The 27,913-nt window shown below is 44.8% G+C and overlaps 1 protein-coding gene across 1 annotated transcript in view; it reads right to left on the bottom strand.

The window, feature by feature from the left end:
* grip2b (glutamate receptor interacting protein 2b) overlaps positions 1–27,913 on the bottom strand; it is a 147,033-nt gene that overhangs the window by 10,013 nt on the left and 109,107 nt on the right. The window contains exons 15-21 of the mRNA XM_052017682.1: positions 26,904–26,963; positions 24,615–24,760; positions 23,509–23,653; positions 21,984–22,123; positions 19,445–19,621; positions 9,877–10,033; positions 7,121–7,232 (exon numbers count right to left, since the gene is read on the bottom strand). Coding sequence (XP_051873642.1) covers positions 7,121–7,232; positions 9,877–10,033; positions 19,445–19,621; positions 21,984–22,123; positions 23,509–23,653; positions 24,615–24,760; positions 26,904–26,963 — 937 coding nt within the window. The remainder of the gene's footprint in view (positions 1–7,120; positions 7,233–9,876; positions 10,034–19,444; positions 19,622–21,983; positions 22,124–23,508; positions 23,654–24,614; positions 24,761–26,903; positions 26,964–27,913) is intronic.

Here is a 27,913-nt window from a genome sequence, read left to right as displayed (position 1 = left end):
GGACTGGGGAAGGTGGATATCATGGAAGTAAGAAATAGTACTGGGGTGGGAGTAGATTACAAGGAAGTCAACGGTAGGTGTAGAATGAATGAGTGGTAAATAAGGCTGGTGTTTCAGACAGATGTGGTGTAATGGTGATACAGGACAAGGCTTGTAGCTTTTGTTTTTAAACAATGGCAGATTATGAACTGAATCCCAAGGCTGCTATGTTGGGATTTGTAAATTAATAATGCAATTATTATTTATTATTTGTAAATTAATAACCAATTAATAATGCAACAGCTATGGATCAGTAATGGAGGAATTGAGAATTGAACTGATTTATTGAAGGAGGACTAATTTCAGTGGGGATCTGGTTTGGGTTAACTAGAACCAGAGACTGGATGACAAATCTACACTGCAGCAAAGGTTGGCCTTTAAGGACTTGATGGGTTGGGAACAGTCCAGATGCATTCTCATCCAAGAGGATGAAGTAGGACAACCAATGCCGAAACTCTTTAGGTGATGGAGAGAAGTGAGGTGAGGCAGAGAAATTAATTGATGTCTCATGTCAGGTTGACGATAGAAGGGAACTTGGTTGTGTCTGGAAACTAAGAGAAGTGGTGAAACAGGAATCAAGAATAGGAAAGGGAAGATGAGAATAAACTGAGAGCTAATATAAAATAGATGGGGGGTAGGAATTGAGTGGGGGCAGGAAAAGGGGGGGGGATAATGAGGGCTTAGAAGTTATTTATGCATGGAGGCATAACAGATGGCTTAAATATTTATTCAGAACTTTACATCAGCCAGTGCTGTTCACCATACGTTAGTGGGGATGTAAAGGCCCTTGGAGACTTCAATTAAGATAATTAGAAATAATGGTGCTATTATCCTTGAAGCAGAGGAGGTTAACCTGATAGAGGGACAAAATTATGATGGGTTTAGAAAGGGTAGCGAGAACTGTCCCTTTCGCAGAAGAGTCATGGACGAGAAGATACAGATTTAAAATAATTAGCAAAAAGCCTAAGGTCAATGTAAAGAAAAACTGCTTTACACAGTTATGCAGCACATAACAGGGCTCTGAGGCCCACCGAGCTCATGCTGACTATTGAGCACCCATTCACACTAATCCAGCACTAATTCATTTTTATTCTCCCCACATTCCCTTCAACTCTCCCCAGAACCTACCCCTCACCTACACACTGGGGGCAATTTACAGTGCCCAGTTAAACTTCTGATCTGCACATCTTTGGAATATGGGAGGAAACTGGAGCACCTAGAGGAAACCCACACGGTCCCTGAGGGAATGTGAAAACTCCACATAGACAGCATCCGAGGCCAGGATTGAACCCGGAGCCGTGAAGCAGAAACTTTACCTGCTGTGTCACTGTGCTGTGAATAGTTATGATCTGGAATTCACAGCTTAATTGTGTGGTGGATACAGATCCAATTGTGGAATTCTAAAGGGAATGAGTTCTATTCTATTTATGGGGGTTGGGTGGTTTATTTAGCGATGGAAACTCTGAAGGTACAGGCTTGAACCAATTGAGGGGTTCATGTGATTTACAAAAACAAGGATGGAGAACACTCTCATGCACATAGGCACACACACACAGATACACACACACTCGCTCCACCCCCCCCCCCCCCCCCCCCACACACACACACACATACACTCCTCACACAGATACTGCAGTGTGGTGACTAACAGTGGCCATTCCTTGGGTCTGAGACGATAATCAAGCTGCAGCATTCCCTGCAGATAATAGAGAGCAAGAACACCCTGTGCATTATCAGAAAATGCCATCAAGGGTTCCAGCACATCTGTGGAATACAGATGTTCATGAGGAAATTTATATGTAGAATGGTGATGACCCCAGGGTGTGTTACAACCTTGAATCTAATCACAAGGTTCTGGTGGTTTACTTAGCAATGGAAACCCTGATGGTATAATCTTGAATCCAATTGAGGGGTTCAGGTGATTTCCAGAAAGAAGGGTAGAGATGATAGAGAGTGTGGAAACAATGTCGTGATTCATTACTTTATCTGCAGAGTACTGCCCCCTCTCTGTCCCTGGGAGAGAGTCACTTCTCCCGAAGATGACCTCCTGTCTCAATCTGCCCCTCTCCCAGGCTCAATAGTTTCAGCAGACCCTTTCGGGATCGACCAGTTCTAGACCCTCCTGCGCTCCTGCTTCTTGTTCCCTCATATGATGCAGCTGGTCATGCTCCTGCACCTCATCCTCCAATCTCCCAGGCAACAACAGGCCAGCTAACCCATCCACGTTGTCTACCTCAAGCAAGTCTTCCTCTGCAAGCAAATTCTCTGCGAGATATGGCTGGCCGATTCCAGGGTCCCACCTTCCAACCCACCATTTCATCTCTCAGAATCAAGTCCAACGCGCTTCATGGACTTCAACCATGAACTATCTAGTTGACCCTGATTGAACACCATCTGTCTGTTGACTTCAACTTCCCACAAAACGAAATCGCTTCCACCCCTCTCTGGACCACTTTCAACTTTTGGGCCATTTTCCAAACCTTTCACTTCAGCCCAGTTACCTAGATACAGCCAATGTACTGGCTCCTCTAAAACTCTGCAGCCTGCTTTCTGCCCCATGCTAATTATCACTGGCTTCACATTGTCACTGCAACCTCCACATCTGCTCACCCATTTCAGAAATCTCAGGAATTCTTTCACTTTACATTCAGAAGTTCTCTTCCTTAACCTTCAGCTTGTTTCATCCCTTCCAATTTTCCAAATCCATTCTTTGACGACCTCTTCTATTCCCTCCCTTTACTCTGCCTGCATGCCTTCCCTCTCACTTGAGAAGTAAGGTTAAGATTTCTTTATTAGTCTCATGTACATCAAAACACACAGTGAAATGCATCCTTGCGTAAAATGTTCTGGGGGCAGTCCACAAGTGTCATCACGCTTCCGGTGCGAGCATAGCATGCCCACAACTTCCTAACCTGTACGTCTTTGGAACGTGGGAGGAAACTGGAGCACCAGGAGGGAACCTACACAGACACGGGGAGAACGTACAAACTTACAGACAGTGGCCAGAATTGAACCCGGGTCGTTGGCGCTGTAATAGTGTTATGCTAACCGATACGCTACCCTACCGTGCTGCCCCTGCAACACAGATTAGTTATAGAACACAACTCCTTCTGATCTGTTCCATTAAATACAAGACAGGTACAATATCATTTAGATAACGGATGAAGCCATCTCTGCACTTCTCCCTCAAATACTCTCAGGGGTGGAATGACATAGTTTAGCTACAGAGAAAAATCTTCTACATCCTTCCATCAAATATACCCAGGGCAAAGACAGCATGGGATAGATAAACATAAAGTTTCTGCAACTCTCTACCATCAAACACTCCCAGGACAGGTACAATATGGATTAGGTAAAGAGCAAAGCTTTCTCTACACTCTCCCATCAACAGGGCAGGAATAGCAAAGGATAAATACAGAGTAGTGTACCAGTTATACTCCTCATTCAGTTTCCCAGGGCAGGGACAATATATGTTAAATACAGAGTAAAATTTTCTTGGCATTTTCCCATCAAGCACTACCAGGGCAGGTACAATAGGCATTGCATGGGTTACATATTGAATAAAGCTTCCTCGAAACTGTTCCTTCAAAAACGCAATGTAGATTCCTTACACCAATACCCAATTGGATATGCAGTCCTGTGAGTTCAGTCCCATGTGATGTTAATGCCAGATCAGGTCAAGTGGACCTTGTTATTGTCACTTCCTTAATAAATGTCTTGAGATAAGGGACAAGTCCCAATATTGACAATCTACCTGCATCAATAGCCTCAAAGTGACCATAATGTAACTTCCCTGCATACATCCTTTCCCAGTCACTGCAAAAAGGAACAGTCACTTCCCTTTAAGCAAAGTCAGAGAGACTGAGCAAACCTGTTGGTCTTCCGGTACAATGAAATGTCTGCTGCTGCCTGCTACATTCCTGGATGCAGGAGTACGTGCTGAGGGATGCACTGAAGTTCTGTGCAGCCAAACCAAAGGCTTTGCGGGGAAGAAGTGCAATTTAAGGTCCTGCTGCCTCTGGACACTGAAGGGCTGAGTTCTGTATAACAGCCCTGCAAACACTTCAAAGTGATCACATGTGGCATTGGTGCTTTGAACACAGAATATTTTAACTTGATGACACTACAAATCTATAGGCTTGACAAACAACACTATGAATGTATAGACTGGACAACACAATGTAAAGAAAGTCATGCACTGATTGGTATTTCTTATGTATTGTTTATGAATAAAGTTTATTATTGAAATAAAAGAAGGCTGGGTAATAGAAAGTGATTGTGACTTCTGCCTATTTCACTCCTGCAACCCTTACAGATCACAGCCCATGACCGCAGTCACCATCCAACACAGATGGTAATCGGCCACACTCCTTGCTTATGCCAGTTGAGGATAGTTGCCCCACAGCAGATCTGGTCTCACTTTTAAACAGGCCTTCCTCAGCGCCCATTCACAATGAAGCATGAGGCTCCCGTCACCCACACTCACCTCCAGGCACACTGGAGCTGAACTGTACAGGGGTCTCTTTGCCCTGCTGATATCAGTTATTACACCAACCTGACACCTCCTCAGTGATTTGGATTAGTCAGCATCAGAAACCCTTTGAAGGTTGAAGATGGCTTGAATGGCCGAGACAATTAATTAACCATTGCTTAGAGAATGGCCATTAACTGTTGATGGAAACTACCTGGAGAACAATTAAGATGAGGGCTTAATTTTTAAATAGCCAGCCTTGGCTCAGTCTAATCTTGGAGAAGACTGCTGCCTAGAAATTCAACTGCATTGTGCTACTTTTTCAGCATTAAGCAACAGAAATTGATCCTTTTCCTGGAGTGAAAGGTATTAACGCCCATTTTGGTTTGCACCCCTCGATAGATTCAACCGGAACTTCCTGTATCAGTCAACCATATCTCTTTGATGCAACTTCCATGTCAAGGGCACGCAGATATTCCCTGTGTAATGCTCCTTTTGGAACAATGCTGGGGAACTACTAGTGCATTGTCTTGGAAGAGCATGTGGTTGGGCATTGCCTGGACAACATGGCCTCACGAGCCTGGTGAGTGGAGTGCTCAGCTTCATACTTGGGACCCCTTCCCCACAACCCACATTGTGCTGCACCCTGTCCTGCCCCCCAAATAAAAACACCAATCCCTGATTTTCCAACCTCTCCACCCCCACTCTCCCCAACTGGTCTGCAATTAACCCTGGATGCCCAAACACTGATCCCTGCTCAAAGTGTCACCAGCTAGTCCCTGTCCTGATCCCAATCCTTCCTCTCAACCCAACAACATCATAAATGATGATCCCAATCCATTCCTCCCAATGCAAACATTCCAGACTGCAGCACATCTTCCACTGGTCAGGACAGGATGTGTGGATGGTGACTCCATCCCCCAGATCTGGCCTCCAATAAATGTACCAGGCAGCACATTTTCTGTTTCAAGGGTCATCTGGGTGCACTAATATTTCTGGGCCTGTGTGTTGAAGCCCCTGTCCTAGGACCCTGGCCATTGTCTCAGTTAACACTCCAATGCAGTGACGATGCTCCATTCCCAGCGTCAGTATTCTAAAAAGCTTATCAGTGTTCCCGCAACATTGTCATCAAAGGCTATGGTGCAAAAGAGAGAGCTAATGTACAATTGAATGGTGCATAGAAATCAAAAAACTGCAGATGTTGGGAATCTGAAATAAAAATGCTGGAAACACTCAGCAGGTCAGGCTGCATCTGTGGAGAGAGAAACACAGTAGACGTTTCAGGTCAGAGACCCTTTGTCAGAGAACCTGAAATGTCGACTGCTTCACCAGTGCTGGAGTATTTCCTCAGCTTGAGTGTTTCCAGCATTTTCTGTTTTTATTACTGAATGGTGGAGCTAGTTCAAGGGACTGGATGGTCTCTTCCTACTGAGCAGGTGGCATCTTTCTAGGCCAAGAGTTATTGACCACCAGTTATGGAACAAATTATCAGTTACTCCATTGCTGCTCTACAATCTTGCTGTGCATAAACTAGCTGCCCCATTTCCTCACATGCCTACAGTGGTGACACTTCAGAGGGTACCTCATCGGCTGTGAAGTGCTTTGGGAATGTGCTGAGCTTGTAATTCAGGGCCAGTTCTTCCCTTCGCCCCCTCACTGCCTTCCCTTCACGAAGGTTGGGGAATGTTGCTTCCAGCTTTCTGGAATCAGGCATACTATGTTACTCCTAGTTTTCGCAGACTACCTGGAGTAAGCTGGCCTCAGTCCTGCTGCCCCTCCTTTGCCTCTGTCCTTTACCAGAAGGGCATTGTCGTGTGTGGGGATTATAATTTGCTTACTTTGGGAGGTTGGGGTACACAGGTGCATCCATAATATTGTGGGGCAAATGTGGTAGCTTGCATGCCTGCCCATAACCTCACATTATATAGATTTCTTGGCTGATTATTGGGAGTGCTTGCATGTGCCTCCTGGCAGGGAGAAAGGTCTCATCCTGACATCTGGTTTGAATGTCCGTTCTTTGTGTCCTCACCGATCTAGTGGGCACAAGAGTGGGCATCTGCAGCAGGTTCTCCAGATGAAGAGAAACACACCACCTCCCCCATTGATCGTCCAGGGTAACAAACCATAAGATACAGGTGCAGAATTAGGCCATTCGGCCCATCGAGTCTGCTTCGCCATTCATTCATGACTGATTTCTTTTTCAACCCCATTCACCTTCCTTCTCCCTGAAACCCTTAACCCATTAACTGATCAAGAACCAATCAATCTCTGCCTTAAAAGCGTACCTAATGACTTGACCTCCACAGCCCTCCATGGCAACGAATTTTCCATAGATTTGCCGCCACCTGGCTGAAGAAATTCCTCCTCACCTCAGTTTTAAAGGGACATCCCATTATTCTGAGGCTGTGCCCTCAGGTCCTGGACTCTCTGACTGATGGAAATATCCCCTTCAAGCCCACTGTATCCAGGCCTGAGCATGAGCATTGCCCAGAGATTACCAACAAGCACCCACCCCACCCCAATCTCCAATCAGGATGAGAGGAGGGCACCAGCCTTACTCAGCCTGGGACTTTACAGAATACAGCAAAGATAAAACAAGCGTAGAGTTACCTCAATTTCTCTCAACAGTTCCGATTGTCCACAAGTTTCTAAATCTTCCAGGGCCTGACACCAAAATTTGTCTTCCTGGTCTTGCTCGGGTCCGTTGTGATTGCTAAGGTATCTGTTTAACGTACGAACCAAAGTGTCAGTATCTTCAACTCTACGCCCTCAGCACCAGTGGGGCGAAGGTCACGGTTCCCTGTCTGAACTGAACGTGGAGAGAGGTGGGGAGGAGGGGACTGGAAGGCCAGGGGAATGGGGGCAGGATGGAAGACTGCAGCTCTGCCAGTCTTCTGGTGGGGAATCTCTGGAATTCTCTCCTCCTGAGTGTTGTGGAGGCTGGGCCAGTCGGGGTATTCAAGGAGGAATTCAGTAAATATTTGAAAGATCGGGGAATTCAGGGCTATGGGGAACTGGTGCAGAGGAAGAGTTGAGGCTTGGGGCAGATCAGACATGATGGTATTGAATGGCAGGGCAGGCTTGAGGGGCTGAGTGGCCTCCTCCTGCTCCCAGTTGCTTGTGTTCTTACTTGGGAGCAGGGAATGATAAGGTCAGGGGACAGAACACAGTTCCAGTGGCCTTAGGAAGGTGGTGCGGGCACATGTCGGACAGGGAAAAGGTGGCATTGCAGCAAGGAAAGGCTCATAGTTCGGCCAACAAAAAATAATAACAACACGGTGAGGAAATACTCCGGCACTGGTGAAACACAGAAGATGCAAAAAGAGGATGCAGGATGGAGGGGAGGGAGGGGCAGGAAGCATCCCAGGCAGTAAGGAGGTTGATGAGAAAAGAGCTCAGAGTTGAGACACAGACAACCTGAGAAGAGAGAAAAAAAAACAAAGACAATGTAACAGACAACATGGAGAAGAAGGAGACACAATGAGGACAGAACGAGACTCTGAGCTACCACATTCACGTACACATGCACCATGAGCAATCTTCTGGCCTTCAGAGCCATATATAGGGTTCAGACAGGGGCAAAAGTCAGTCAGAACCATTCCGGCCTGTTCCCAGGGACACACTGAGGCAACCTCAGTGGAAGATCATCAACTTGGTGAAAGACATTTTTTTGTCTGCCTGACACTTGATGGTCTTCCAGTACAACAAGATGCCCATAAGGGAATACTGCAAAATGGCACACTCCAGGCTGCAGGGGTATGTACAGAGTGCAGCCGATACAAAGGCTTTGTGGGGAAAGACTACAATCTAAGGATCTGCCGCCAATGGACACTGAGGTCCTGTCCAACCATCCCCCAAACACCTGAATGGTGTGTTGTTCAAAGAGGCTGCATGAGTGGCAATGGTACTTTGTACATAGAACGTATTAACTTGAGTTCACCACAAAGGTATTGACTTGACAAAATTATGAATGTAAAGAAAGCCATGCACTGTTTGGTATTGTATATATTTTTTTTGAATAAAATGTATTTGAAATGAAAAAAAAAGTTTAAAAGCACAGATATGATAAATTCTTTGTGTTCTAAATAGTGTGAATAAGGTTGCTGTTTTAGTGTGTTCATTTTATCTTCCACAGTGAAGTACCTTGGTTTCACTTTGGGCTTGTAGCCTGTCCCATTACTGTATGTGCTTCATGGATGTATTGTTTAAAGGGGAACATTGATTCATTGTAAGTAGAATACATTGATTTGTAAAGAGAGAGATGTGTACTGTTTGTATTATATTTCTCGTACATATTTTTATGTATAAACTCCTTTTGATTTAAAAAAGGATGTGTGTGGAAAAAAAAAATCACTATTTAATTCACTCACAAATACTGTGGATTGGCACATTCCAGGGTGTGCACTGAAGCTTGGTACAGCCACCACACAGGCTCTGGGGGGGGGGGGGGGAAGGACCATAGTCTACGGTCCTACCGTTAGTGGACACTGAGGGGTTAGGCCCCGTGTAACAGCCTCTCAAACACTTGACAGGTGCATTGTTTGAGGAAATACGAGTGATGTTGATGTATTGTAAGATAATGTACTGGATTAATGGTACAATCACTGCAGAGAAAGACATGTCTCAATGGTATTTATTGTATATAATATGAATGAAGTATATTTTTGGAAAAAACACAATTTAATTTTCAGAGAGATAGTTGTACAATATTCCCTCTGGAAGTCTAAGGATTATGACCTTGCCCTCTTGACTCCTTGGTGGTATGAGACCCCTTTCCCCACCCGCCTTTATCAAGAAATCAGTATTTCTTTCTCCAGTGATCAAGGAGGAGGGACTAATTCACATGACTCATGGAAGGAATGGGAAACACACGGGTCTTTCAGTGGAGAAGAGGAGGTTGGTGCATAGGATGGCTGCCAGGAAGTAAAGCTTTCTATTTGATTTAATTATTTAGTTTAATTGGTTTTTAAGAGTGCGTGTGTGAGTTTTAGTTTTTAATTTCTTAAATAATTTCTTTAACATTATTTAAAACAGGCACCACGTGATTTTCTATGTTAGTGTAGGTCAAAAACATTGCAAACGTTCAATAACAGGTTGCTTTAACAGCCAGTGGGCCTGTGTGAGACCTCCCTGTGGTTCAGCGGACCAGGGTGTCGGGCATCAGCTTCCTGTGGGAGACAGATCCTGAGATCATACTGAAGATAGCAGTGTGGTTCAGCAACATTTATGAACCAACTCTGGGCCAGCAAGAAATCTGCCTGGCTGAAATTAAGAATAAACTCTCCCGGTTGAATTGAAACACACTCAATGGTCGAAAGGAAAGTAGTGATTGGAACAGACACTGGGGACAGAGGTCCCTCTCTTACCCAGCTGCCTTGTCCCACTCATCCTTGGTGAAGGCACCATCTGTGCAGGGGTAGCTCTTCCGACGACTGCCTTGTGCTGGCAGACTGCTCCTTTGGCTTGTATCCTGCTCCTCGTGAGGTTGTAGCACAGTGCCTCCAGCCTGGTGATGGTAGGAACCTAAAGGTTAAAGAAGAGTGTTGTAATAATGTGGGCATTACACTACAGTCCCAAACCTTGCCCTTTATATAGTACTGTAAGTTTGCAAGGTGCTTCATAGGGTGCACAATCAAACCTGTATAGTCTACAACCCAATGGTACGAACGTTGAATTTTCCAATTTCAGGTAACCCTCACCTCCAGTGTATTTTTGTCCCCCCCCCCCCTCCCCTTCTGATCATCCTCCAGTCCTCCCCTTTTTGTCCTCTTTCCCATATGTCCCCTCCATCACTTATTTTTGTTCCCCTTCCCCTCCAGTTTGATATTCATCCATCAGTGAACCAAGGCACCTTTTGCAAACCTTACATACAAACAGTTAGGAACAGGAGTAGGCATCTTACCTCACTGGGCCAGTTCCATCATTGAATAAGAACCGGGCTGATCTGACTGTAACCTCAACTCTTATCTTTCACTCCTTTACTTATCAAGAATCTATTTATCCCTACCTTAAAACTATTCAAAGACATACGCTTCCACTGCACGTTGAGGAACAGAGTTCAATTGTCCGCTCTCACTCTTGTAAACTCCAGTGGATACAAGCTTAGCCTATCCAACCTTTCCTCGTAAGGTAACCCACCCTTCCAGGTGTTGGTCAACAGGACCCCTCTGAATTGCTTCAAGATCCTACTTTAAGTAACAAGGCCAATATTGTACACAGTGCTCCTGAAGTGGTCTCACCATTGCCTTGTAAAACTCAAGCATAACCTCCCTATTTTTGTATTCAATTTCCCTCGCAATGAACAATAACATTCTGCTAGTTTTCTAATTACTTACTGTACCTGCAAACCGATCTTTTGTAGATTATGAACTGGGATATCTGGATCCTTCTGTTTCTCAGAACTCTACAATCGCTCACTATTTAGATAATATGTTTCATTTAAAAAAATTCCTGCCGAATTGGATTATTTTACATATTTCCACATTACACTCCATTTGCCTGATCTTTGCCCACTCAGCCTCTCTCTATCCCCCTGTAGCCTTGTATTTCTTTTTCACAATGCATTTTCCTATCTACCTACTTACTTTCCTACCTACATACCCACCTACCCACCTTCAGTGCCTTCATCCAAATTGTACAAAGAGAAAAGTTGAGGCCCCAGCACCTACCCCTGTATCACACCCTTGAGTACACCTTGCCAACCAGAAAAAGAACTATTAATGCCTGTTAGCCAGCCAAACTTCTATCCACACCAATATGTTATGTTGAACACAATGACTTTTTACTTTCTGCAATAATATTTGATGCAGCCCCTGGGAATCCAAGTATATTACATCCACCAACCTCCACAACTCCCTTGCCTGCTCATCCCTCCCCACTGATGACCCTCCCGGCACTTATCCCTGCAACCGTACTAAGTGCTACACCTGTCCCTACACCTTCTCCCTCACCACCATTCAGGGCCCTACACCGTCCTTCCAGGTGAGGCACCGCTTCACTCGTGAGTCCAAGGGTGTCACTTATTGCATCCGGTGCGGCCTCCTCTACATTGGTGAGATCTGACGCAGATTGCGCTTTGTCGAGCACCTTCGCTCCGTGCACCGCAGAAGCAAGGGTCTCCCGGTGGCCACCCACTTCATTCCATATCCCATTCCCATACTGACATGTTTATCCACTGCCCCCTCTACTGCCACATTGAGGCCAGACACAGGTTGGAGGAACAACAGCTCATATTCTGCCTTGGTAGTCTCCAACCTGACAGCGTCAACATCGATTTCTCTAATTCCGGTAACCTCTCCCCTCTTTTTTTTCCCCTCCCCACCCTTTGTTTTCCCTCATTCCTGTGGGCCCCTTACCCCTTCCCTTTCCCCTCCCCCACCCTCAGATCCTGCCCATCTATTCCCCACTTCCTTCCCTTTATTCCATGCTCTACTGTCCTCCTCTACCAGATTCTGTCTTCTTCAGCCCTTTACCTCTTCTATCAATTATCTCTCAGCTTCTTACATCAATCCCTTTCATCCCCCCTCCCCAACCCACCTACCTTCCCCCTCTCACCTGGACTCACCTATCACCTGCCAGCCTATGCTCCTCCCCTTTCCCTGACCTTCTTATTCTGCCTTCTGCCCTTTTCCTTTCCAGTCCCGATGAAGGATCTCGACCCGAAACATCGACTGTTTATTTCCCTCCATAGATGCTGCCTGACCTGCTGAGTTCCTCCAGCATTTTGTGTGTGTTGCTCCAGGTTCCAGCATCTGCAGAATCTCTTGTGTCTCTGTGATACATCCACCAATTCCCCTTTATCTGCAGCATCTATCACTTCTTCAAAGAGCTCCAGTAACTTGGCAAAACGTGATTTGCCTTTCACAATATCATGTTGGTTTTGTTTAATTACCCTACATTTGTCTATTGCTCTGCCATAATATCTTATAGAACATAGAACACTACAACACAGTACAGGCCCTTCGTTGTGCCGACATTTTATCCTGCTCTTAAGATCCATCTAACCCTTCCCTCCCACATAGCCACTTATTTTTCTATCATTCATGTGTCTATCTCAGAGTCTCTTAAATGTCCACAATGTATCTGCCCCCACACCCTCTGCCGGCAGTGCGTTCCACATACCCACCACTTTCTGTGTAAAAAAAACTTAACTCTGATGTCCCCCTTATACCTTCATCCAATCACCTTAAAATTGTGTCCCCTCGTGTTAGCCATTGTTGCACTGGGAAAAAGTCTCTGACTGCCCACTCGATCTATACCTCTTATCATCTTGTACACCTCTATCAAGTCACCTCTCATCCTCCTTTGCTCCAAAGAGAAAAGCCCTAGCTTGCTCAACCTATCCTCATAAGACATGCTCTCCAATTCAGGAAACATCCTGGTAAATCTCCTCTGCACCCTCTATAATGTGTCCACATCCTTTCTATAATGAGGTGACCAGAACTGAACACAATACTCCAAGTGTGGTCTAACCAGAGTTCTATAGAGCTGCAACATCACCTCACAGCTCTTGAACTCAATACACTGACTAATGAAAGCCAACACTCCATAAGCCTTCTTAACAACCCTATCGACCTGCGTGGCAACCTTGAGGGATCTATGGACCTGGACCCCAAGATCCCTCTGTTCTTTCACACTGCTAAGAGTCCTGCCAATAACCTTGTATACTGCCTTCAAATTTCGATCTCACAAAGTGTATCACTTCACACTTATCTGGGTTGAACTCTATTTGCCACTTATCAGCCCAGCTCGGAATTCTATCAATATCCTGTTGTAATCTACAGCAACCTTCTACACTATCCACAACACCACCAACCTTTGTATCATCAGCAAACTTACTAACCCACCCTTCCACATCCTCATCCAAGTCACTTATAAAAATCACAAAGAGCAGGGGTCCCAGAACCCTGCAGAACACCACTGGCCACCCACCTCCAGGCAGAATATGCTCCATCTACCACCACCCTCTGTCTTTGATGGGCGAGCCAATTCTGAATCCACACAGCCAAGTTTCCCTGGATCCCATGCCTCCTGACTTTCTGAATGAGCCTTCCATGAGGATCTTTATCAAACGCCTTACTAAAATCCATGTACACCACATCCACTGCTCTACCTTCATCAATGTGCTTTGTCACATCATCAAAGAATTCAATCAGGCTCATGAGGCACAAACTGCCCCTCACAAAGCCATGTTGACTGTCCCTAATCAGCCTATGCTTCTCTAAATGCCCATAAATCCCATCTCTAAGAATCTTCTCCAGTAATTTGCCCACCACTGAAGTAAGACTCATTGGTCTGTAATTCCCAGGGTTATCCCTACTTCCTTTCTGAAACAAAGGAACAACATTTGCCACCCTCCAATCATCTGGCACTACTCCTGTGGCCAGTTAGGATGTAAAGATCATCGCCAAAGGTGCAGCAATCTCTTCCCCAGGTTCCTGTAATAACCTTGGATATATCCCATCCGGCCCCGGTGACTTATCTATCCTAATGTTTTTCAATAGTTCCAGCACATCCTCTTTCCTCACAATGACATGCCCTAGCATATTATTCTGTCGTACACCATCCTCACAAACTTCAAGGTCTCTCTCTCTGGTGAATACTGAAGCAAAGTATTCATTACGGACCTCACCTACTCCTTCCAGCTCCAGGCACATGTTTCCTCTTTTATCCCTGATCGGTCCTACCCTCACTCTAGTCATCCTCTTATTCTTCACATATGTGTAGAATGCCTTGGGGTTTTCCTTGATCCTACTCGCCAAGGACTTCTCATGCCCCCTGCTAGCTCTCCCAAGTCCATTCTTAAGCTCCCTCCTGGCTACCTTGTAACCCTCCAGAGTCTTGTCTGATCCATGCTTTCTAAACCTTAGGTAAGCTTCTTTCTTCCTCTCGACAAGATATTCTACATCTCATGTCAACCACGGTTCCTTCACTCTACCATTCTTACCCTGCCTCAATGGGACAAGCTTACACCATGCAAGTATTCCCTAAACAACCTCCACATTTCTGCTGTGCACTTCCCCAAGAACATCTGTTCCCAACTTACACTCCCAAGTTCCTGCCTAATAGCATCATAATTCCCCCTCCCCCAGTTAAATACTTTCCCATATCGTCTACAAGGCTATGGTAAAGGTCAAGGAGTTATGGTCACTATCTCCAAAATGCTCTCCCATCGAGAGATCTGAAACTTGATCAGGCTCATTGCCTAGTACCAGGTCCAGTATGGCCTCTCCTCTCGTCGGCCTGTCCACATAATGTGTCAGGAATCCTTCCTGTACACAGCGAACAAACTCTGTCCCATCTATCCCCTTTACACTAAGGAGGTGCCAATCAATATTCGGGAAGTTGAAATCCCCCATGACAACAACCCTGTTATTTTTGCACCTTTCCAAAATCTGCCTCCTGATCTGCTCCTCAGCATCGCTGCCTCAATTGAGGGTCTGTAGAATACTCCCAATAGAGTGATCGCTCCCTTTCTGTTTCTGACTTCCACCCACACTGACTCAGTTCACGATTCCTCCAGGATGTCCTCCCTTTCTACAGCTGTGACACTGTCCCTGATCAGCAAAGCCACTCCCCCACCTTTTTTTTACCTCCACCCCATCCCTTTTGAAACATCTAAACCCTGGAATATCCAGCAGCCATTCCTGCCCTTGTGACAGCCAAGTCTCTGTAATGGCCACCACGTCATAGTTCCATGTACTTACCCATGATCTAAGTTCATCACCCTTGTTCCTGATACTTCTCACATTAAAGTAGACACACTTCAGCCCATCCAACTGACAGCAATTTTGCCCTTTCAACTGCCTATCCTTCCTCACAGTCTTTCTACACTCTGCATCTACTTGTACACTCAATGCACCAACCTCTGACCTATCACTCCGGTTCCCATCCCCCTGCCAAACTAATTTAAACCCTCCCCAACAGTTCTAGAAAACCTGCCCACAAGAATATTGGTCTCAAGATTATTGGGTGTAACCCATCTCTTGTAGAAGTCATACCTTCCCCAGAAGAGATCCCAATGATCAACAAATCTGAAACCCTGCCCCTACACCAATTTCTCAGCCACACATTCATCTGCCATATCATCCTATTCTTACACTTACTGGCACGTGGCACAGGTAGCAACCCAGACATTACTACCCTTAAGGTCCTGCTTTTCAGCTTCCTACCTAACTCCCTATATTCCCTCTTCAGGACCTCATCTCTTTTCCTACCTATGTCATTGGTACCAATATGTACCATGACCGCTGGCTGTTCACCCTCCCCCTTCAGAATGCTATGGACCCGATCCGAGATGTCCCTGATCCTGGCACCAGGGAGGAAACATACCATCCAGGAGTCTCTTTCACGTCCACAGAATCTCCTGTCTGCCCCCCTTACTATGGAATCCCCTATCACTACCACTCTCCTCTTCACCACACGACCAGGTTCAGTGCCAGAGATCTGGTCACTGTTGCTTTCCTCTGGTAGGCCATACCCCCCAACAGTATCCAAAACGGTATACCTGTTATTGAGGGGAATGGCCACAGGGGTACTCTGCACTACCTGCCTATTCTCCATCCTTCTCCTGAGTCACCCAGCTACCTGCCTCCTGCAGCTTCAGTGTGACTGCCTCCCTGTAGCTCTTGTCTATGTACTCCTCAGTATCCCATACGAGCCGAAGGTCAACCAGCTGCAGCTCCAGTTCCCTAACACAGTCTGTAAGGAGCTGCAGCTGGATGCACCTCGTGGAGACGTAGTTATCATGAAGACTGGATGTCTCTCAGAACTCCCACATCTCACAAGCTGAACACACCACTGACCTTGAAGCCATTCTCACTACTCTGCACTACAGGGAACACCAAATCAAAGAAAGAAAGAAACTTACCAGAGACTTACCTTCGCCTCTTCTCACTGATGCCTCTTGAACCAAAGCCTCAGCTCCTCACTCTAACACCAGCCACTCACACAATGGCCCCTCCGCTTATACTTGCCTTACCTTTATTTGCTGCTGTTGATAAGCCAATCAGCAGGTAACAATTTGCAAATGTGTCTCAATTAGACTTTTGCAAGATGAAACTCATGAGCTCAGGCACAGAGACTCACCTCTTCTCAAAGGTCCTGCTCCAAATCTCGCTCCAACTCCCAACTCTGCAAGTGAAACTCTGCAATCTTAATTAATGGCTTCTAACATTTTTGTTATGACAGATGTTAAGCTAACTGACCTATAGTTTCCTGCTCTCCATCTCCCTCCCTTTTTAAATAAAGGAGTGGCATTCGCTGTTTTCCAATTTAGTGGATACTTTCCCAAATCTAGGGAAGCTTTGGGAAATTAAAACCAGCACAACCAGTATCTCAAGAGCCACTTTTTTTTTCAGACCCTGGGATGGTCCATTAGGACCCAGAGATTTATCAGTCTGCAACTCCAACAGTATCACTGCCCTGGTGATTGTAATTTTCCTGAGTTCCTGCCTCCCAATTTAGAGCTATTTCTGGGACGCTTCTAGTATCCTCTATTGTTTTATTCATCCTTGCTTTCCAGTATTAATTCCATGGACACACTTTCCATAGGACAACACTCACTTCCTTAAATCTTTTTTTAAATTTTATTTACAGCATGGTAACAGGCCCTTTCGGCCCAACGAGTCCGCGCCGCCCATGTTAAATCCCCAAATTAACCTACCCGTACGTCTTTCGAATGTGGGAGGAAACCGGAGCACCCGGAGGAAACCCACACAGACACGGGAGAACGTACAAACTCCTTACAGACAGTGACAGGAATCGAACCCCGATTGCTGGCGCTGTAATAGCGTCGCGCTAACCGCTACACTACCGTAGTATCTATCAGTATCTATAAAAACTCCAATATCATTTTATATCTGACTAACTTTATCTCATACTCAGTGTTTTTCCTTCCTTATTAATCTTTTGGTCATGCTTTTCTTTTTCTTGTGTTATACCCAGTCATCTGACCTGTCACCCGTCTTTACAATGGTGTGATTTCTTTAAGTTTGATACTATCTTTAACATTTTTACTTCACCACAGATACACGTTTTTTTTCTTTCTCATACCAATCAGGGACAATATCACAGCTACACTCAGAGGGGACATAATGGAGGGCTCATCCACTGAGTCTATATGGGTAGAACTCAAAAATAAGAAAGGTGCAATCACTTTGATGCGATTATACTATAGAACCCCAATAGCCACCAGGACATTGAGGAAAAGATATGCAGGCAGATCAGGGAAAGTTGCAAAAACAACAGGGTTATCGTAGTGGATGACTTCAACTTCCCCAATATAGATTGGGACCTCCTTATGCAAAAGGGTTAGACAGAGTAGAATGTGTTAGGTGCATTCAAGAGAATTTCTTAAAACTGTATGTTGATAGTCCAGCTAGAGGAGGGGTGATACTGGACCTGACGTTGGGAAATGAGCCTGGCCAGGTGACTGAACTTTCAGAGGGAGAACATTTAGGAAACAGTGATCACAACTCCATAAGTTTTAAGATAGTTATGAATAAGGATAAGTATGGACCTTGTGGGAAAGTATTAAATCGGGGGAGGGCAAATTATGAGAGTATTAGACAGGAGTTAGGGAGAGTTAACTGGGAAAAGCTGCTTTTTGGGCAAGTCCACATCTGACATGTGGAGGTTGTTTAAAAACCAACTGTACAGAGTACAGGACAGGTATGTTCCAATAAGAGGGAAGGACAAGGAATGGCAAGGGAAGGGAACCTTGGATGACGAAAGAGGTGGTGAATTTAGTCAAGGAGAAAAAGAAAGTATATGTAAGGTTTAGGAAGCTAAAATCAAACAGGGCCCTTGAGGAATATAAAGAAGTCTGACTAGAATATTGAGAAATATACAAGATTGGCCACACTCATCACCTGTGTATCCAACACAAACATATCAGTATTGATAGGCAGAAACCCTTTGAATTTTACATTTTTCTGAAGATGGGCTTTGTACAAAACAAAATCACCACCACAGGATGGCAGCAAACACCATCACTAGGGTTCCAATATTCTGGTCTGTGTTCAGTCAGGAAAACGAGCAGAAATTCTGTCGGCCTTACCAGTTGCAGCTGGACCATGCATGCCAAAAGCATGGCAATATTTAAATATTCCTTCTCCTTGAACACACTAACTTTGATACATCAAGATGCAAAGCCAGTCTAAATCTAGTCAAGCTGGTTATACTGCCATTCGCCATTCATGACCCGTCAAAAAGGCCCCTCCCTATTAGCCAATTACTACCCAAGTTAAAATGAAAATTAAAATATAACTGCAGATAATAGAAATGTGAAATAAAACCAAAAATGCTGTTCTGATGAGAAGTTCTCAAAAACTTTAACAAAGGGTCTTTTACCTGGAAATTAACTGTTTCTCATTCCACAGATGCGGCCTGACCTGCTGAGATTTTCCAGCATTTTCTGTTTTTACCACCCAGGTCAAAGTGTGTTTCTGTCCAATAACCAATCAACACCCTGATCAAGCAGTCTGCTGTGCAGTAGCCAATCACCACTCAGGGTCATCCTGTGCCTGTCTGGCAGCCAATCACAACTCAGGTCAACCCTGTGCCTATCTAGTAGCCAGTCACCACTCAGATCAACCCTGCATCCAGAGCCAGTTATTATCCAGGCCCAGTCTAGCAGCAAGTTGCTCTTGGTTACTGGTTCTCACTAACTGAGCAGCTGCTTCCCTGTAGAAGCCAATGGAAAGGACTTCTGCATCGCTCCCCCTCTCCTCACTTCATGTTTGGAGGGTAAAATCTATCACTGCTTTGACTGAGATTGGAAACTTGCTCCGAGGGTACAAAACTGTGAACTTTCTCCCCATGGTACAATGCACTGGTGCACCCAAGTACTTCAGCAAACCCCTGTCCTGAATGTTAACAGTGCGTTGAGTCAACCACACTCCAGACAGCGCAGGCCACATCCAAGGGTCTCACTTTGGCTTCCAAATGCCCCTTCCATTCCCGAGCCATCCCAGGACTCCATGGCACTGTCCATGCTTGGAATGGTGTTCGAGTAGATTTTGGAGAGTTTACTAGTCTTCTGTGAGTCAGGGAGCTCATCCTCAGGGTCACTCAGCTCACTCATGTCACTGGTTTTCTTTGAAAAATAACCTGGAAGAGATTTTGAAATCTGAATTAAACACATTTTTTTACTCATTCATTATGAGGAAGTGTTTACCATACCTAGTCACCCTTGAGAAGGTGGTGGTGAGCCACCTTCTTGCAGTCCTTCTTGTAAAGGTACCCCCATAGTGCTGTTGGACAGGGATTGCAGGATATAAGGCAAATGATAGTGAAGAACCAATGATATATTTCCAACTCAGGCTGCTGTGTGTTTTGGAGGGTAACCTGTTGGCAGTGGTGTTGCTCTGTACCTGTTGCCCTTGTCCTTCTTCATGGTAGGGATCAAGTGTCTACGAGATGGCATCAAGGTAGCTGAGTCAAGTAAATGCAGTGCATTTTGTAGATGGAACACATCGCAGCCACTGCCTACTATTGCTGGAGGGAATGAGTGTTTAGGATGGTGGAATGGGTACTAAATAAGTGGGCTGCTTTGTCTGGGACACTGTTTAGCTTCTTTAGTGTTGTTGGAACTGTGCAGGCGTTTCATACTTATTGAGGGTTTGGGCCCACTCAAGAATAGTTGAGTGATTAGTTGCAGTCACATAAACTTCACTAGAATTGCTTGAACTTTAGCAATGTTGGAGTATCAGAGTGTTTTTACAGCAGTGTTGTCTTTACTAAAACCAAAGGAGTGATGGAAGGATTGGTTTCAACCCGTTTCTCAAAAGCCCTGCTTCATAGTGCTGATAAAAAAGCTTTTGAAACACAGGCTTCTATCACAGCAGGAGATAGAAAGAGAGTATACATCTAAAGAATCGCTTCTAATAAGGCCACTGTTTAGGAGCAGTAGCAGGAAGAAACAGTCTGGTTGTGAAAAGCATGAGGGACTTCACCTCTGGCAAACTATCTGAAACAATTAGGTGCTTGTTGAACACAGGATAAGGTTGCATCCAGCAGGAACAGATCTACAAAGTGAAAGGTAGCTCCCTATTTGCGCTCTGAGGCCTTGCTTGGGCTTAGAACAAGGAAAAGACGGTTTCAATTGAACCAAGTCAAATGCATCACTTATTAATTCCACACACAGGAAGTTATGGATACAGGCTCACCTATGCTATTCTGCGTGGTTGGTTTGGACAGTTAAGATGTTTTCTTGGTAAAGGTGTTTCCTATTGTAAAAACCTACTTAAAAAAATAGTAAAATACTGTGGATATTTATTTACAGGACAGCAAGTGAATGACCCAACATTTTCCTCCCTCGCTATCCTCTGTTCTGGTAGGTGCTATATAAATTGATACACACTCTACTGTTCAAAAGTCACTGGTCAATGGAATAATCATAGTGGATGGCATCACAGCAGAGTCTGTCTTGAAGTCTTTCAGCTCAGGACACTGCATTCATTAGGACCAGATCAAATCTAGGTTGCATGGCCAGTACCATATCAGATGGTTTAATAGTCCTGCTGGGCCACTTGGGGCAGCTACTTTGTCAGTGTGACTTACAGCTGCAGGAACAAGGGACCAGGAGGGCAGTATTCAGTTCCTTGAGGCCTTGAGATGGCTAATCTGCATCTTAACCCCATCAATCCACACCCCTAGATCCCTCATCCCCAAACAATCTCTCAATCTTGGTCTTTATGAGACTCTGCTGTGATTCCATCGATGTTCACTGTCTTTACAGGTGATTGGTTGGGTGTAATTTCAAAGCATACAGGCCCATCAGAACAGAGGGAAGTGAGGGAGAAAGTGATAGTTCATTCCCCCCTTATCCTACAAATAGCATCCACAGTGTTTTGATTTAATAAAGAGCAAAACGTTTGACAGTTCATGGTTTCAACAGCCTTATGTGCAGAGAGAGCTCCAAGCTCTTGGTATGGAAAGGAGATAAGATTAAGATTTCTTTATTAGTCATATGTACATCGAAACACACAGTGAAATGCATCTTTTTGCGTAGAGTGTTCTGGGGGCAGCCCGCAAGTGTCGCCATGCTTCCGGCGCCAACACAGCATGTCCACAATTTTCTAACCTGTACGTCTTCGGAATGTGGGAGGAAACCGGAGCACCCGGAGGAAACCCACACAGTCACGGGGATAATGTACAATCTCCTTACAGACAGCTGCCGGAATTGAACCTGGGTTGCTGGTGCTGTAATAGTGTTACGCTAACCGCTACACTACTGTGCCTGTGTCTAAGTTCACTACTGAACACTCTGATGTAATTTAAAATTACGCTCCCTTGATTTGCTCACCAGAAGAAATATTTTGCCTGTATCAAACCCCTTATAACGTTGAAAGCACCTTGGCGATATTATCCCTCCAACTCCCACGCAATGGAATGTAATGCTTGTTTATGTGACGACCCCATAATGTAACACCCTATAACTTCTCACAGTGCTCCAGTGGTTAATACTCACGGTCTGCTTGCTTCTTGATTTTCAGGGTTACTGTCTCTCCCGCCATCTGCAGTAGGTGGATGGCCTCGCTCAGTGGTTTGCCCTTGAGGCTCACATTATTAATGGCCAGTATTCTGTCTCCTACGTGAATGGCACCGGTCCTGAAAACACAATTAAAAATCAGCCCCGTCCACCTCCAATCCCAATACCTTGCATCCTCTTCCCTCAAAGTTCCCTGCAAATAGCTAGTTTGGAATATCAGCTGATTTATTTTCAAACCCATAATTATCTGAGGGGTGACCTGACAGAGGTATATAAAATGAGACACATAGAAAGGGTAAAGAGTCAGAATCTTATTCCTATAGCATGGGTATCAAAAACAAGGGTACATAGGATTAAGGTGAGAGGATGGAATTTAAAGGCAAACTTGAGGGGAAAGGTTTTTTTTTACACAGAGAGTGGTTGATATCTGGAACAGACTTTCAGAGGAGATGGTGGAATCAGATACAATAATTCTGTTGAAGAGACTTTTAGATAGACACTTGAATAGGCAAGGCATTGGATGCCTGGAATGTGTTGCCTAAAAGGGTGGTGGAGGCAAATTCTTTTGGGGAGCTTTTAAGAGGGGCTTGGATGGGCGCATGGATGAGAGGAAAATAAAGGGATATGGGCATTCTGTAGATAAGAGGGATTAGCTATGTCGGCACATTATGGGCCAAAGGGCCTGTTCTGTGCTGTACTGTTCTATGAGGGAAGTGAAGACGATCAAAGTTGAAGATCAGAAGTTTACAGTATGGCCTCACCAATCCTCTTTGGGAAGAAGCCAGTGGGTGAAAACTGCTATTTGCTTAAGAATAGAACATAAGAAATGGAAGCAGGAGAAGGCCATTCGGCCCCTTGTGCCTGCTTCCCCATTCAATAAAAACATGGCTTATTTTGTACCTCTGTGCTACTTTCCTGTGTAGAGCCATAGAGCCATACATCACAGAAACAGGCCCTTCGGCCCACCAAATCCATGCTGACCATTGTACCTATCTATACTAATCCTATTAACCCACATTAGGCCCATAGCCTCCTACTACTTGGTGATTCAAGTGCTTGTCTAGATGCTTCTTAAATGCACATGGTATTTTTTTGAATGCACATGATCTTTCTCCCAGGGTTGGGGAATCAAGAACTAGAGGGCACAGGCTTAAGGTGAGAGAGGAAAGATTTAATAGGAACCTGAGGGACAAATTTTTCACGCAGAGGGTGGTACGTTTATGGAACGAGCTGCCAAAGTTGTTGAGGCAGGAAAAATAACAACATTTAAAAGGTACTTGGACAGGTAAAACATAGGAAAGTTTTAAAGGGATATGGGCCAAATATGGGCAAATGGGACTAGCTTAGATGGGTGTCTTGGTCGGCATGGACCAGTTAGGCTTAATTCCGTGCTCTCTGACTCTAAACGTTGTTGAAAGTACCTGCCTTCAGCACCTCCTCATTCAGTGAATTACAGATTCCAGCCACACAAAGCACATGCAGAGGTTGAGTGTGGATTTTCTACCTTTCTGCCAGACCTTTCTTGGTGAGCCCACTGATCACAATGGGATCGAAGGGCTCCTCGGTGCCAGAGATAGTGATTCCCAGTGGCCCTCCATACCTCTTCAGCTCCACACTGTATATTATGGCACCAGTCCTTTCCTGCTCATCTGATGGAGACAAAGAGTTAGAAACAAACTACCCAAAACAGAACAATGCTTGTCATTGGACCACAGACAGGAGATCATATCACTCTAAGGAAAACTAGACTGGGAATCTCAGCTAATGGGGTAAATTCTGGTCCATCTCTGATTTTAGGATCTAAGAAAGCCCACGTTTGAGTCTTACTTGGGAAGTCCTTGTGTTATGTATACTTTGACATAGTAATTAAATGTTGCTCAGCTTAACTCCAGGTAATACTTTTGACAAATGTTGCAGTTGTTGGCATAGAATAATTTTTGTGATCTAATGCTACCAAGGCCCTAACAAGGATCTGTCTGAAGCATTGTACAGATAGCTTTTATTTGAAAATAAACTATCTCTGGAGCCATGGTGCAGCAGGGTAACCAACTAGTCCTAAGAGTGGGCAGTATGGATGGAGGATCATGTATCTAACCCAAGCTGCCCTGTCCTGGAAGTGAATAATGCACAGCACAGAGGGTGCTTTACATTGTATATAACTCTACTGTCCATCTTCTGGCAGTGATTAATGGGACAATATAGAGGGAGCTTTATTCTGTATATGACTTGTAATGTCCCTGACCTGGGAGTGTTTGGTGGAACAGTATTGAGGGAGCTTTACTCTGTATATTATCCATACTGTCCTGTCCTGGGAATGATTGATGGGACAGTGTCAGGGGAGCTTTACACTAGGTGTTTAACCTGTGTTGCCTAGGGATTAATTGATGGATCAGTGGAGAGGGAGCTGTACTTGTATCTAAGCCATGCTGCAAGAGCCCAAGGAAGGTTTGAAATGACAGTGTAGAGGGGCCCACTGACTCTTGTGCAGGAGAGATATTGGTACTTGAGTTGACTGTGACAGACTTCTCAATGAGGATCCACTTTTAGTAAGGAGAACCCATGGATAACGGAACCCTGTTTGAGATTGGGACTCCCTTGTCTACTGAGTACCTGAGTTGTCCTCATCTTTTCGGATCTTCAGTTTGACCAGCTCGTCGCACTGCTGCAAGATCTGTACAGCATCCTCCATTGAGCAGTTCTCTAACCGGATGTTGTCAATAGCTAAAAGTTTGTCCCCAGGCTCCAGAGTCCCAGTTCTATTGAAGGAAGGAAGACAGCAGATAATACCAGGCCACAGGGCTTCTTCCAGAGTGCGGAGCAATGGTTGGCATTCTATTCCCAAGTGAATTCTGCTCATCGTCAATGGGATCCCACCGCATTCCCCTCTCCTCCCCTTTCAAGAGTCTGTCCTCTCTGTGACTCTCTGGTTCACTCACCCATCTCCACTCCCCTTCTCATGACACTTTCCCACATAACTGCAGAAGATGCAACATCTGCCCTTTTGCCACATCCCCTCACATCACGTAGGGACCCAAACACTCTACTGGGGAAGCTGCAATTCACTTGCACTTTTTCCTTCCTAGCGTACCGAATTTGACATTGTCTTCTGGAGAAACCAAATGCAGATTGGGTGACCACTCTGCAGAGTGCTGACATTGAATCTACAGGGCTGAGCTTCCTGTTGTCTGTTGCTTTAATGCTCCATCCCACTCCCACTCTAACCTCTAACTTTGGCCTCCCTCCCTTGCTCCAGTGAAGCCCAACATAATTTCGATAAGTGGCATCTCATTTCAGTCTTGGCACATTACAGCCCTCAGCACTTAAGGCTTGAATTCACCAAGCTCAGATAACAAGCGTGTATCAGAGATGGCCAGTTCTCATTGAAGGTCATTGACCTGGAACATTAACTTGGGTTTTCTCTCTCCACAGATGCTGCCTGACCTGCTGGATATTTCCAACTTTCTCTTTTATTTCAGGTTTCCAGCAACTGCTGTGTTCTGCCCCCATAGTTTTTTCTTTCTGTTCTTGTTTGTCTCACTCCATTTACATCTCTTCAGACAATTCAGCAATTAACAAGCCTTCACTGCCCTAAAGCAGCCAGGACCACCATCCCTTGTATCATTCAGTCCTTCTTGGTCTCCACCCTATCATGTTCCCTTTTTTCTCTCCACTCTTTCCCCTCTGCTGCTTGTTAAAACATGCTTGGTCTCACTCTGATTGAAGGTCATCGTCCTGAAATGTGAACTGTTTCTCTCTCTCTCGAACGAACAAAGCTGGATAACTTGCTGAATATTTCCAGTGTTTTCTGCACGAATTATGCTTTATATTCCCTATATCTCCACTGCATTGAAATTAAAATTCATCTCAACATTTCCTACTCTGTCTCATTCTTTAACAATGCCTCATAATGATGAAACACCCACATTCCCTTACAGCCACAGTCTATAGCCTTTCGAAACCCAAACAGTGCCACCAGTCATTGCCTTTTCCCTTTTTATCATCCACTTTTATATGTGTTTAAATCTCTGTACTGTCTCTGCAGTCTGGCTTTGATCGTTCTCCTCAGTTTTGCAACAGGAATAGAACGCAAACTTCATCGATGGTGCCATTACCTTTAAGAGAAAGTTTCAAAATTCATCCAAATTATGAATCTACGTTGAACAAGTGCAGCATGCAGATTTATTTGTCAGTTTCAATTGATGAGATCACTATGGTAACAAAAACTAAAAATACATAGAACTGGTCTTAGTAAGAGATGGGGAAATGACTTCCAGAACCACTCTGATGTCTGGTTTTATCTTTAAGGGAATGGCGACTTAAGCTACTCTTTGGATTTTAAAAAGGAAGTTTAATTTATATAGGGCCTTTCACTACCTCAGGGCCTCCCTTTGTTGGCCCTTTTCACTATTCTCGATCCACTTTGAAATGGTTTGATACGCGCGAGTAGTTTGTTAGGCCCACGTCAGAGGATGGTTGAGGTTAAGAAAATTTGCCCTTGAAGGTAACGGATCATCGATGAAGCTTGTTTTCTTTTCCTAATTAGAAATGGAGGTCAAAGGCCAGAGTGCAGAGACAAGACCGAGATTTAAAAGAATATGAAAGAGGATGACATGAGAGGAAGATGCAATGATTTTTGGCACTGTTTTGTTTTGAAGATTGTAGTTTGTGATGTGCACGGAGTCACATAAGGCGAGGATGAGAGGGTTTCATCCCCTGAAGGACATCTGTAGACCAGTAGTGTAATGAGTCCGAGAGTCACACATCTGTACAGTAGCAGTTATACATGAATAGTGAATATTCCTGGAACTACAGTGAAAACCTGGTGTTAAACGCCAGGCTTTGCCTCCTCTTGGTGGTCACCTCATTAGATAGATAAATGAACTCGTGAGGGCTACCTACCGGTGTGCTACACTCCCCTTCTTAATATCGGATATGATCAGTGGCTCTCCAGGCTTCCGGCTTACAGCTGCTGAATGGAAAAATACATGGTCAATCTAAAGCACTTCATGTACAATGAATTACTGTCCATCCCAGTCATTGTCACTGTGGGAGAAACCTGCCAGCCTTTGCCACAAACAATGGCTGGTTATTGGGTTCATTGTGTTGATGGTTGTGGGGAGAATGTTGGCCAAGAGGAGTGCTGTTGCCTGGCGCATTCCAGGCTGTAGGAGTATGTACTGAGGGACGCACTGAAGTTCAGTGCAGCCAATGCAAAGGCCTTATGAGAAAGTTCAGCAACCTAAGGTCCACTGGACACTGAGGGGACTGGGTCCTGTGTAACATGAGTGGCATTGGTTGTCTTGTCTATAGGATGTATTAATTTTAAGATATTATGAATGTATAGATCTGCCAACACTATGAATGTATAGACTGGACAACACTATGAATGTAAAGAAAGCCATGTACTGTTTTTAGGAATAAAGTTTATTTTCGAAATATGAGAAACAAGAGCATCTCTGCCCGTCTTCGGATGGCAAACTGAGATCTTTTAAATCCCTGTGAATGGCCATAAGCCCAAAAGGTGGCTTCTTCCACAATGTTGCACTCCTACTGTATAGTATGACACTGCCTGGGTTACGAGCTCAAGTCTCTGGAGCAGATTGTGGAACTGTAACCTATTAATTGCAGTGTTATCATCTACAGAACGTAAGGCAAATGGACATCCGGGGCTAAATTTTAACACCACTTATTTTAAGTGGATTACTGCACTGTTCAGATCAGACAATACAATGTTTAGATCTTGGACATAAATAGATGGAAGTCTCCCGTCCTCAACCAGTTGCTACATTGCTGCCCAGACTGAGGTGAGATCACTTCCTTCATTCACTCACATGGAGGCCACCTGATGCCTCTCTCGCTCCCCTGACTGTGAATATGAACCTTATCTACATTCGGCTCTGGGCTTGGAT

This window comes from Pristis pectinata, chromosome 6 (assembly GCF_009764475.1).
Source record: "Pristis pectinata isolate sPriPec2 chromosome 6, sPriPec2.1.pri, whole genome shotgun sequence".
In the NCBI taxonomy this organism is placed as follows: Eukaryota; Metazoa; Chordata; class Chondrichthyes; order Rhinopristiformes; family Pristidae; genus Pristis; species Pristis pectinata.
The sequence above is the reverse complement of the archived record's forward strand: the minus strand, read 5'-3'. Positions and strand labels throughout refer to the sequence as shown.